Source organism: Microtus pennsylvanicus, chromosome 12 (genome assembly GCF_037038515.1).
Source record: "Microtus pennsylvanicus isolate mMicPen1 chromosome 12, mMicPen1.hap1, whole genome shotgun sequence".
NCBI classification, from domain to species: Eukaryota; Metazoa; Chordata; class Mammalia; order Rodentia; family Cricetidae; genus Microtus; species Microtus pennsylvanicus.
The window spans coordinates 52,373,551-52,387,093 of NC_134590.1; the positions used below are offsets into that span (position 1 = coordinate 52,373,551).

The 13,543-nt window shown below is 45.1% G+C and overlaps 1 protein-coding gene across 2 annotated transcripts in view; it reads left to right on the top strand.

Moving 5' to 3' along the window:
* Fam184b (family with sequence similarity 184 member B) overlaps positions 1 to 13,543 on the top strand; it is an 83,236-nt gene that overhangs the window by 65,798 nt on the left and 3,895 nt on the right. For both annotated transcript variants that reach the window (XM_075943633.1, XM_075943632.1), the window contains 5 exons: positions 4,089 to 4,239; positions 5,757 to 5,872; positions 6,898 to 7,052; positions 9,467 to 9,613; positions 12,595 to 12,712. In XM_075943633.1, coding sequence (XP_075799748.1) covers positions 4,089 to 4,239; positions 5,757 to 5,872; positions 6,898 to 7,052; positions 9,467 to 9,613; positions 12,595 to 12,712 — 687 coding nt within the window. The remainder of the gene's footprint in view (positions 1 to 4,088; positions 4,240 to 5,756; positions 5,873 to 6,897; positions 7,053 to 9,466; positions 9,614 to 12,594; positions 12,713 to 13,543) is intronic.

The window sequence follows — 13,543 nt, forward strand, 5'->3', positions numbered from 1 at the left end:
CAAGACCAAAAATACATATACACAGTATAACAAAATTGTCCTTAAATTTGTATCAATAAACCAAGATCCATGCCAATACAAGCCTCCATAGCATATCCCCCTTTGAATGTAAATAAACATTTATAGACAATATTTGGGAATATGGGCGTAGTTCTCTCCAAACTGCTTCCTGCTGTTTGTTGGGTAAAGTAATTTTTAGGGATGTTCACGGTGATCTTTCAGGGAGTCTTGGTCCATCAAACCACATTAGTCTGGAAGGATTACACAGATTGTCATCCTTTGTGGGAACAAAAGAAGAACCTCTTTTCTAAAGCAACATATCCTTAGACCCAAATTTAAAAGACAAGATGCCTTTAAAGTGTGTATATTGGTTACTTAGCTCCTTTACAGTTAAAAAATTCAAAGAAAACACAATAATATACAAAATCCAGACTCTCTGTGTATATTCCGTCTTTACATGGCTTATCATTTTTTAATATTTATTTTATTATCTTTACTCCTTTAATCTATGACTGTATTCTTATTTGGTCAATTTATAAAAATTATTAAATTATAGGAAACACTGATCAGAATGCACAATATTAAAACATGTTTAACTTCCTTTGCTTAAAGAGAATAGTAAAAAACCCATGAAAAGTTTAACAACATTGTCAACTCTGGTTTGGAGGACACTGACGTGGTAAAGCTCTCTCCTATCTTAGAAGTCACTTAACACATAAAGGAACCAGTGACAATTAGCATTATGATACAGAAGGACTACACCAAAGTCCTAAATGATAAATTAAATAGTAATTTGTACTGTTTTTAAAGCAAAATTTAAGATGTTTGGTTCGATGTGATAATAGAACTATAGTACTGACAACATACATATTTTTAGAGTTTTTACAAATTTAGGGAATGGTGTTAAAGACAAATAGGCTTATTTTCTGAAATAAAGTGTATTGTATATATTATATATAATACTATATATTATATGTATAATATATATATTGTATATATAAAATAATAAAATAACAAAATACTTCTTTTTTCAGGGCCAATGAGGCAGGCCAGGTTTTCAAAAAACAGGACTACCCAAATGGCAGGTTTGGGTGGCTTGGGGTTTCTTTTGTCGGTTTGGTTTTTTTTTTTTTTTTTTAGTGGTGTTAATCTAAAAAAAGGAGAAATGTCAAAAGAATTCCACTGGTCATATGCATTTTCTGTAAAAAGAGCCCTTACTGTTCACTTTGCATACATTAACCTTACTTACTTTAACTGCAAACTTTCACACATTAGACAGTTCAGACACACACTTAATCTCGCATGCATGCGGTACATAAATGACAGAAATCGCCTAAAATTACAGGAGCCATGAAAATCCGGCTTTGTTGTCCAGTGCACAATGTCAGCCATCCACTGCACCCAAGGATGACAGCAACCACAAAGGTCTGTGTGAATTCCATGCGTGTGCCTATGGCCATGATGGGCAGAAGAGAACATGGGATGCTCTGGAACTGGAATTACAGACAGTCATGCGAACTGGGTGCTGGGAATTGAACTTTAGTCTTCCGGCAGAGAAGACAGTGCTCTTAGTCACAAAGCCATCCCCAGAGCCTCGAAATCTGTTCTGTAAGCCAGTTTTTATGAATGTTATTAAAAACAGACCTGTGTCTTAAGAAAATACCATTGTTTAAAGCGAGGATTGGATTTTATTTTTTATATCCATGTCCTTAATTTTAATAACCTGTAATCATCATACATATATCAAACCTTATATGACTTACTAGAACCTTCCATGATATACTTAAGCATTCTTGTTTTGTCTTCATCTTTCTTTTTCCATTTTGGAAATATTCTGTTTTTTTTCTCTTAGGATAAACCCTTACTCTGCCATATAAAAAATTTTTTTCAAGAAAATTATCTTTTTAAGTTTTATTATATCAAAATATATCCTGATGTTTACTGTTTCTCTTAAATTTCTTTATCTCATTCTTACTAATTACTTTTTACTTAATCTCCTTACTTAATATTATGAGACAAAACATATTTATCAACTTATTTTTATTTTATTTTGTTTTTTGGTGACAGGATTTCCCTATGTAGCCCTGGCTGTCTTGGAACTCAGAGTCCCACCTGCCTCTTGCTCTGGTGTGCAGAGATTAAAGACATGCCACCACACCAGGCTTTATTTACCAATTTATTAAAAGAATGTTTAATCCAAATTACATTTTGGGTACAATGTAACAAATTAAGAACACCACACATTGTTAAACTATAAGGTTCCTTTTTATTTTAAGTCCTAAGCAGACAGCATGGCGTCATGGATTTGTAAAATGATTTCCTTTAAGCACTTCTTTTCTTTGTCTGTGCAGGATGTTACTTTCCATCAAGAGCTGTCCATGATTACAGCTTCTAGTGTCCTTGGAGAGTTATCTTGTGTGAGCAAGACAAAGGCAGAAGATAAAATATACAGATTAACCCCACAATTGTAATTTGAGATACAAAAGACACATACTTCTTTCTGAACTTTGGGAGATCAAAAACAGCAACCCTCTTGCCACAGATGAATAAACATAGAGCATCTTATGAGAATGCACCCCCAAGGAACTGTTGCCAGAAACAGAGGCTTTGCTACCCATTCTAACAGTCAGAGCTCTGACATAAACCAGATGGAACGGGACAGAAAGATACTTTGCAATCAGAGGCATGAAATCAGGAGTGAAAACAGAGCAGAGCAGAACGAGCTAAAACTGAGGCCAACACATACAGCAATTCAATTTGTTAGGCAAGAGCTCCAGAGAGTGCCAGGAACAGAGGAGGGGGAAGTCCCCAGGTAAAAGTACTTGGCTACCGCTCTGGAGTTTCTCATCCTGGAACCGAACCCAAAACCCCAATCCAGCAGCAGTTGTGATTCCTTGTTAGCCCAATGACATGTCAGGGGGAGTCCAGATGTTGTGCTCGTAGAGGAGTCAATGACATGTCGGGGAGTCCAGATGTTGTGCTGGTAGAGTTGCCAGAGTGCTGGTGTTCCTGTTACCGCTTACGAGAAGCCAGTAACCACAGATAGAATTGAATTTGAATCGGTCATTCTCGCTTTCTTCAGAAAGCCAGTCATCAAGGAAGGCAGCAGGCTAACATCCTACAAACTCCCTTATGTCTCATCTCCAGCCAGCAGATCCCATGGGAGGAGGAGGCAGTGGCAGGAAACAGTCCTGAGTTCCAGAGCTCAGTCTTGCCTGTCCAGTCAGATGACGAGTTACATGTCTGAGAGCTGCGGTGTCTCTGTGCTTGTGCTGTTGTTGTTCCTTGACCTCTCCCCTCATTCTGTGGATGTCTGGGCTCAAGTACTTCCTGAGATGCTGGGTCTAGTTAGTTTTTCCTAGTACTGACCTTAGCTCTGAGCTGGTGAGGAGCAACTCAGAACAAGCCAACTTTTAACAGTGTGTATGTGCTAAGCTGTTAATAGCGCGTATATCCATGCTTCCGTTCCATCAAACACAAATGTGTCATTATAACACAGAGTATGAAAGTGCCCCATCCATCCCTTCTGCTCTCCATCAGATATACAGTGTAGGACATGGAAGTAGAAAGAAGGGAAGAAACAGTCTAAAGGGAGGAGAAAGTGGAGATAAGACGGGGTAATGGAGAGCGTGTGGCGTGAAATCTAAAAAGGGAACAACTTATTTGGAGGACAGGGGCCAGCAGAAGCATGTGTGAGCGAGGAAAAGAGCAGAGAGGGAAAAACAGAGCAAAATGCACCAGGAGATGTTTATGTACTTTACACACAATTAGGGTAATCGTGTGTGATGGTGCACGCCTATAATCCATCTGGCAGGAAGATTAGTGATTCAGGGTCATCTCAGCTACAAAGTGAGTTCTAGACCAGGGTGAGCTACCTGGGATCCCGGCTCATAAGAGGACAAGAAATTAAAAGAAAAAATAGCAAAGTGTAATGAACAAACCACCATAATGAAACCCGTAACTTTATCTGCTAGCTAAAAGACATTACAAAGCCTGTAATGGTGTGGTTAGGCCATTAGCGCACAACAGTCTAGAGAGCCACAAGAGAGTCCTGTTTCGTGTGTCATTGCTTCTGCTTCTGCCCACAGGCCACAGCGGAGCTCCTGAAGGCCTCCGGTCACAGCGTTCAGAGCCAACACCAGGCACACCTACTGGAGCTCCAGGCCCTTGAGGAGGAAGCCAGACAAGAGCTGCAAGAGGAACATGAGCAGACACAAGTCCAGCAGCCTCTGCTGCTTGGTAAATATCCCACTGCCCATCTGGAAGAGCCCAGTCACCTGTGTGCTCCACACATGGAAACCAGTGGCAAGCAGGGCACACAGGCCACAGCAACAATCCCAGCTCCATTCCCAACTATCTATTAGACCTGGGAAGCAGGGGTATGTAGGTGGGGTTTTCCCATCCTAGCAGCTACTTCCAAATTACCACACTGAGGCTTATATTGCTTATAAATGCTGATAGCTCAGACTAATTGCTAGCTAGCTCTTACAACTTAATCCATTTCTATTAATCTACATTTTGCCACATGGCTCATGATTTTGCCTGTCCTCCATCATGCCCTGCTCCCTCTGCAGCTGGCTGGTGTCTCTCTGACTCCCCCCTCCTTCTTCCTTTTATACTTAGTTTGGCTTTCCTACCTAACTTCCTTCCTTCCCTTGACAGCTTTTTATTAGCCAATGAAAATAATACATAGTCATAGTGCACAGAATGATTATTCCACAGCAGGGGTGGGGGTTCTAGGCTGAATTTTCCTATAAAAATGGAGCTGTAACTGTTCCTACATCATAAAATGGGATGTTAAATATAACATGTCTAACATACAACATGAGTCCAGTAAAGGTAGTAGATACTATAGTTACCACTCAGTAGAACTCAGATATGCCTTCACACAGGTTTCATTGGATTGCCTCAGTTCTGTGGACTTCCATTCCAGTGGTATCTGAAAATTGAGGGGGGGGCTCCACCTGACTTTCTTCTGCTTGCCTCATGCTATCCCTAGCATGAAATTTATCTCTGGTTACATTACAATACTAAAACCCACTCTCAGTGTTCCAGAAGTCAGCAAGAGGCAGTTAAGATCTGTGGGATTAGACTGTCTAGGTTTCAAACTTAATTCCTACACTCACTAGCTGTGTGGCCTGGGAAGTCCACATCTGTCCGGTGAGGGCAATGATAGTGTTCACCTCACGGGGCTGTAGTGACTTTTGTGAGTCAGATTCTCCTGGCTGATACTGGCTTTAGTCTGAATCCTGCTGGATAACAATCTTCTTTCCCCATGAGCCAGCCAAAATCCTATGCCCATGACTAGGAGAACTTGTGAATAGTTTGTTTTTTTAAAAAAATTAAAAAGAGAGAAAAAAACTGACATAAATATCAAGATTCTTTACTTGAGACCCTTGTTCTTCCTTTGATTTTCTGACTTGGTGCCCAGGCCCAGTTTTGCCTCAGGCTCTGATGTAGACTGAGGCCAACACACCTTAACCTATTCCTCCACCAAACCAGCAAGAAGTAGCCAGACAGGTGATTCAGAACAAAGAAGAAACACTTGAAACGCTTACTGCTGCTCCACCACGTGACAGCTGTGTAGCTCAGGGCTGCTTACCCTTTCTTTCGCTAATAATAAAATGGAGCTGGGATGGCAGAGTGGAGGGATTATACATACCATACAGGGTGGTGCAGGACACATCAAATGCCCCTTATGCCATTCTGTGGTTTGGGAATAAGTTTATGAATGACCTCTCTGTTCTTCCTTCTAGAGTCCCTGAGGCAGGAGCTGGCAGAGCAGCTATCTGCCTCTGGGCAGCAGAAGGCCCTGGAGATGCTACCGAATGAGCAAAGGGCCCCGGGCACAAACCACACCTTCACTGCAGAGGTCAGTGCCTTGCCCCTGCCCACACCATAGTCCTTCTAAGACAGCATTAAGCTCACAGAGAACAGCCCTGTATGGGTGGACTCTGGGAGCTAGATCTCTTCCCTGCTGGGAATGACAAGACCCCTTTCCCATTCCTCACCCCTGGAAACACTTGGCAGCCTGCAGCCTCCCAATTTTAAAAAGCAGAAAGCAGATCTAAAGCAGTTGCAGGTTAGAGTTCCGATATCCGTTTCTACCTCTTAGCCCTCCAGATAGCTGGTCTGGGTCACTCTTCCAATCTGTGGGGGAAATATCTCAGAACAATCTCCAGACAAACTCCCTATTTAGACAGCACTAATCTCGTTCTCAGAACCCAAGGCAACAAATTTTCATTTTCCTGTTCAGGCTTTGCCCAGCAACCCCTTCCGGGCACATCCCTAATTCCTACTCCAGCTGGTATCATCTTGCAACAGTTTGAGCCCCAAGCTTCAGTTATTGGGGTAACACACAGCATAACTTTGTGGCGGTTAGTGGAATAAGCTCTAGATGCCGCGATGCATCAAGGAAAAACCTCCGCCGCCACTGGCTACAAACTGCATCTACAGCCCTGTTCTCTTTTGGTCTCTTGGCACCGGCACCGGCACCCTGCCTCTGCCTCCTTGTGAGACTCCTCCTGCTTGAGGTGGAGACAGCTCCACACTAGGGTCTCTGTTCGCCCAGACCTTCCACACTCAGAGGAAAACGGAATGTTGGTACAGCACAACTGACCCTAGAATCGCGTGACTATTAGGACAGTGACCGCAGGGAAGTGGTGAGGGAGGCATGGCAGCTTAAAATAGTTACAATATGTGGACTATCTGATCTCTTATTAAACTCTCGGAGGGCCAGATTTGGCCAACACCCCAAACAAGAGACCGCATGGGAGCCCTTCATCAGGAACCAGATACAGCTTTGTCAAGAGCGCCTCCAAGTCCTGAGCTGGCTTTGGTGCCTCCTGAAGGGAAAATAATTTTTCGAAAAGTCTCTATCTGCTGCTTTCTCCTCAGGATGTAGGTGTTACAGGGCCTCCTGGTTCTGTGCCCTGCGCTGCAGAGAAAGGGCTCCTGGAGGAGAACGCTCAGCTCCAAGACACTGTACTACGCCTGCGCGCAGAAGTGGAACAGCACCTGCAGGAGGCGCTGCAGCTGCGCGAGCAGCACCGGTGAGCCTGCAACCCAGCTTCCATTCTTTTTCTTCCCCCACATTCCTCTCTCCTCTCTCTTTCCCCTCTTCCCTCGGGCATTGCTTAGAGCCTCTGAGGTCAGAAACAGTACACATAGAATCAGACCAAAAAGAGACAATGAAATGGAATAGTTCAAACAGTGCCGTGCATTCTTGGGTTTTGTTTTATTTATTTATTTGTTTTGTTTTGCTTTTTTGAGACAGGGTTTCTCTGTAGCTTTGGCTCCTATCCTGGAACTAGCTCTTGCAGGCTGGCCTCGAACTCACAGAGATCTATCTGCCTCTGCTTCCCGAGTGCTGGGATTATAGGCGTGCGCCACCACCACTTGGCGTAAAGCACTTCTTTATAGAGAAAGGGGAGATGGCTCAGTGGTTCATATAGCTTGCTCTACTGCACACCAGAGGTGTGTAGGAAAGTTGGGGTTTTCACCTTGGTCAACAATTGTGACTTTTCCTCTTGTGTATGACCCCAACCAAGTTTTTTTTTTTTAATTTTCCCAGGCCTCAGTTGCCCAGGGCATCAAGCATGGCAAAGCCCAGCACACAAGTGGTGGAGAAAATTAAGAGAAAGAAAAGAGATGCCGAGTGTAATGGCAATGCCTCTAATCCTAGCACTTAGGAGGCTGAGGTAGAGGAATCTCGAGTTCAATGCCAGCATAGTGAGACCTTTCCGATTCTACCCTGACTCCCCAGAAAGGATTCCATGCCAAGTATTTAGAACAAGATTAGGCACATCGCACTGACTTAAAAGCCGGGGGGGGGGGCGGTTATTAAAATTCATAAAACCGAGCTTAAACCTGTGATCTGGGAATACAGATAGTGGTAGAACACTTTCCTACAATGGAGAAGAACCTGCACTTTAACACACACACACACACACTTCATTGAACACTTAACTCATTCCCATATCAGATTCAACGGAGCTGAGATGGAGCCTGAAAATTAGCCTCTGAATTAGAATTAATTAACATCTGCATTTCTGAAAATTGCCCCAGGAGATGCTGGAGTTGGCAGGTGAAATTGTGGCACCACTCTGAGACTGTGCCTCTCTCTCTTGCTGCTGTAACAGCCAAAGGTGAGAGGGTTTCCAGAATAGAGGAGCTGGCCTCCGCCAGGCAGAAGCATCTAAGTAAGACCAGCCAAAGAAAGCAGGACATGGCACATGCCTGTATACTCAGCACTTGGGAGGCTGAGGCAGAACTGCCAAGAGTTTGGGACCAACCTAGGCTACATAATGAGCTCCAGGCAGTGTGGACTCCAGAGTAAGACCCTGTCTCAACCAATACAAAACAAGCAATGTGAGGGTGTCCCTTAGTGGGATGACCCTGGGTACTGGTGTCCCAGGCAGAGATGCCTACACAAGAGAGAACCATGTTTACAAAGCTGCTCTGAGTCCCACCCCAGTTACAGGAAAGCTGAGGCAGTGCCTCGAACCTTGGATGCTGAAGAGAGCTTAGGTAGTCCTCGTGCCCACGGTTGGCGAGGGGAGCTGACCACAGCGAAAGGAGTGATTCACGGGACCCTCCCCACCCCGTGCACTCTCCTGATTGTGAAGTAACCCAACCTCCCTCTAACTGAGGTCATGGGGCTTCCCTCCCAGGTGAACCTGAGATACGCGTTCATCTAAGAAGAGCCAGGAGCCCATCTGATTGAGATGGAGCACCATAGATCTAGAGATGTACCAAGTAGCCGTAGGCAAGTCTTTCTTCAAGTGAAGAAAGCAATGATCCCTCAGCTTGGAAAAAAAAAAGCATTAAAATTTGCATGTCCCTCCTGAGAGTGGGAGCCTCCCTGGGCCTTGGCTGTGGTCATTAGGATCCTCCTCCAGGTTAAGAGCCAGGATAGTTAATGGTTGGAAGGGGCTTTGTGCCATGTGCTACTCCGGATATGCATTAGTTCACTTCCTCTTTGCAATGACCCTGTACGGTAAGTACCACATCGCTTCCATCTAACAGAAGAGGGCACTGGGCCCAAGGTCACACAGTTAAAAATAATAGCAACAAACAAGGACTTAAGCTGCCTGGTGCTAACTATTACTCTTTTACCTATTCCCCACCTTTCTGGAAACCCTGGATAGGGTGCTCCTGGGTTTCAGAGTTCTAGGCCCAGCTGAGAGAATGCTGCCTCTGCCTTGAGAAGGGGGTACGGGGGAAAGAAGTGTTTTCTGGGGCTCCCTCCAGGTCTCTTTTCCTTCTTCCAAGGAAGGCAGCTCCTTTGATGAGGGTTCTCCTTTGCTGATGCTAGAGCGGAAAGGTATTCTTCTCCTAAGGTGACTGGATATCACTTAGTTCAGGGCCTTTTAAACTAGGCCACCAAACAGAGAAATCAGCCCCTGAGTCCAAGGACTCAGGCTCAGAGCCTGGGGGACCCTGACTGTGCCCCCATCCTTCACAGGTTGCTGGAGGAGGACCAGAAAGCCCAGAGAGCCATGGAGGTGGAAGCACTCCGTCAAGAGCACCGGAAGGAGATGCAGGCCATGGTGGCAGATTTCAGTGGTGTTCAGGCCCGGCTCCAGGCCAGGCTGGCGGCTCTGGAAGCCGAGTGAGCAAAGTCTTGGGCCCAGGTGGAGACGGAGTAGCAGGTTACCATTTGGGGAAGAAACCAACTCATCCTAGTCTCCCTAGACTGCCATGGTTTTAAAACGTAGACATTCCCTGGGTTCTAGAAGCTCTTCATTTTCAGGCAAATGAGGATGGTTGGCAGTCCCTCATTTTATTTTATTTTTCTCATTTTACTATTTATTTGAAAATTACATAAATGTGTTTTGATCATATTCATTCCCATCAAGTATAATTTGTACTACCCACATATTCTTGAGTGTGTGGCCATCCACTGGAGGAGCATGGGCAACCGACCTACCAGGGCCTGTACTCATAAAGGAAAATGACTCCCTATCCCACAGCTATCATTTGCAAATAGTGCCTCAGCTAGGTGTGGGGCGTGGTGTCCACCTCCCGTCTCCACGCTGGGATTTTGTCTGTCTTGAGCTTGTATGGATCTCATGCAAGCTGTCACCACCATTGGGAGTTTATATGTGACATTGCCTGGCTGTGTCCTAACCAGCTTTCCTGCAGTCACTCACGGCTTCTGGTACTTACAGTCTCTCTGCCCCTCTTCTGCAATGATCCCTGAGGAGAGGGTGTAGCAACCTGTCTCTCTCTTGCTCTCTCTCTCCTTTAATTGAATTTTTCTTGCATAATATACATTATTACAGTTCCCCCCCCCACTGCTCCTCCCAGTTCCCCCTCACATCCTCTCTAATCCTGATCCATCCCCTACCTGTCTCCCATCAGAGAACTTAGACTTCTAAGGGATAAAAAATATATAATGTAGTATAATAAGGTAAGATGAAGCCTACAAACAGAAGGAAAAGAGCCTTTAAAAAAGGCATGAGAAACAGTTATAGACACCGAGACCCACGCGTTTGTACACTCGGGAAACATAAAAACACTAGACTGGAAGCCTGTATGGTAAAGAGAGAGGCTTTTATACATAAATTTTATACATAAATAAAATACAAATTAAAAGTAAGGTAAAAAAAGGGGGGAACATTCTGATGTGACATCATGAGACAGGGCACCTCCAAAGAGCGGTCAGTTTGTCTTCTGTTGGCATCTACTGCTGGACAGGCAGCCTGTCCCTAGGTCTCACTTGTTTCCCCTGTGTGTGACTCCCTTGGAGAAAACTAAGTTTTCATTTGCAAGTGGTTAGCAATTTGCATGTAGGGGCGAAGGCTCTGTGTAGGCACCAGCTCAAAATCTCCATGGTCAGGGAGTTGTGTAAATGTTGTCTGCGGCAATGGGGCTTTGCCGTCAGTTTGTGGAGAGCACAGATAGAGCAGTCTCTTGTTCTCTGCACTTTGACGAGTTCATTGCTTCTGTGTTAATTGCCACCTACTGCAAATAGAAGCTTCTCTGTGAGTTGAGGGCTGCATTAATCTATAAAGATGTGTTTTTATTTATGTGTATGTGTGTTTGTATAATTGCATGCTGCACATGTGACAGTACCCTGGGGAGGGGGGAGGCAGAAGAAGCTTTCTTCTAATTGCTGAGTGACAGAGAAACTAAAAGAAGGGATGATTGACAAGAAGACCAGTTAGGAAGTGAATCAGCTGACAGGTAAAACCTCTTTCCCGTGGTTATATAATAGGAAGTGAACATAAGAGCCTGTGTTCTGAGAAACTAGTCTTTTTTTTAATATTTATTTTTTATGTATACAATATTCTGTCTGCGTGTGTTCCTGCAGGCCAGAAGAGGGCACCAGACCTCATTACAGATGGCTGTGAGCCACCATGTGGTTGCTGGGAATTGAACTCAGGACCTTTGGAAGAGCAGACAATGCGCTTAACCGCTGAGCCATCTCTCCAGCCCCTGAGAAACCAGTCTTGACCCAGAACAGTTGCAGTGTGTCTTGCCCAGAACCACAGGCCCATAATCCTCTAGAGGGAGCTGGAACAAGAGGATTGCAAGCCATCAAGGGCTGTCAAACAAGTTCATAGCCAGCAAGAGCAGTGTAGTGAGGTCATATCTCAGAATAAAAAGGTAAAAAAAGAAAAGCATTGGGGAGATAGCTCAGTGCCTGCTCATGACGCTCAGCCCCCAGCTCAGAAAGAAAAGCTGTGGTGAGGTTTATCAACCAAGCCCCATCCAGTGGGCACTTGCCGTGTGCCCGTCTGCCAGTCAGTCTTTACCTCACTGGCTCTTCACAACCAAACACTGTTGCATGCTCTCTTTAAAAAGGGAGAAACTGCTGGGAAGAGTTGCATGTGGAGGCAGAGACAGGTGGATTTCCATGAGTTCCAGGCTAGCCTGCTCTATGTGGTGAGGCCAGACCCTGTCTCAACCACACAGCTACCTTCTTCTCTCTCCCCCAAAAAGAAGACAGACTGTTGGCCCCAGGAGAAATGGCATAAGTGATGAGGCAAATGACTAGAAAGCAGCAGATAAAGGATTGACAGGGGGCGGGGTTCTCTCACTCTCAAGCCTTCACCTGTCATCAATGGTCATCAGTACTGTCTCTCCCCATCACCATCCTGGCCTATTTCATCTATGGCTACACCTGAAGAGCTTCTTGACTCCAGGGCCAACTCAGGCTGTGCTCTGTGTCCCCAGCAGATGGGGCAAGAGCCTCGTGGGCATCGGAGGACCCTGAAGGCCTAGGGTGGAGCAAGGCTCTTGTTCCAGAACCATACCTCACCCCAGAAGCCTGGCTGCATGTAGAAGCTATGTGCACACCCCTTAGTTCTGAAGGCGTGGGAAAACTGACGGGATCCAGAACAGGAGTAGGCCCTGGGTGGCCATGCTAAGCACAGTCTCCAGGAGCTCAAGGTGGCCATGCTAAGCACAGTCTCTAGGAGCTCAAGGTGGCCATGCTAAGCACAGTCTCTAGGAGCTCAAGGTGGCCATGCTAAGCACAGTCTCCAGGAGTGTGATCAGCTTTAGGTCCTGGGTGGCCATGCTCTACACACACTCTCGTTTCCCTATTGAGAAACCTCTGTAGGACTGACTACCTACTTCAAACAGGCTTAAAGATTCTGGAGAGAAGCCAGGGAAAGGAACCTCGCGGCCCGAGGACCTGCAGCTCATAGGCCGCCTGCAGACACGCCTGAAGGAGAGAGAGGACATCATCAGACAGCTGACGGTGAGGCCCAGGCCAGCAGAGAAGGGGAGGTTCTGCCCAGTGGACACATTAAGGGTGTTAGCTTTGAACCTGGCATTTCTGTAGCTGCCTGTCCATCCTTTATTATTTCCCCCTATTACTAAGAATACTCATAAAAAAGAAAAGAGAGAGAGAGATACAGGCAAAGAAAAGAACCATCCTATTCCCAAGTTTAACAGCCTTTGTTTGATGTTGATTCTGTTTTTTAACCTACAGTTTTGATAAAAATCCATTTACTTACCTTGACTGTAATAGAATCATTCAAATTTACCATTGTTGATCTATCAACCACCTGCTTTCGAGTAGCTCACCCATTCTAGTAGCAAGACCCCTTGAAGAGTTATTTCCAACTCCTTTGACGCTGTGTCCCCAAATCATCAAGACCTGATGAGACGTCTCTCCCCTTGGTCTGTCTTTGACTCTTAGAATTATGTTAATAAGGAATAACTGCTACTTGATAAGTGTAGGAAGGTAGTATAGTTATTAGTCTTTTTATTTATTTATGTATTTATATTTAGGTGCATATGTGTGCACACCACATGTATACAGGTCCTCTTGGAGGAGAGCATAGGGTGTCAGATCCCCTGGAGCTGGAGTTACTGGTATTTGTGAACTGCCTGATTACAGGCACTGGGAATTGAACACAGGTCCTCTGGAAGAGCAGTAAGTGCTCTTAGCAACTAAGGATTATCTTAAAAGAATAGTCGCCCAGGTTAAGAACACTTGTTGCTCTCGCAGAGGACCCAGGCTCAGTTCCTGGCATCCACAGGTCATGCTTCAGTCCTTGGCACCACACAGATCAAGTACGGTAGC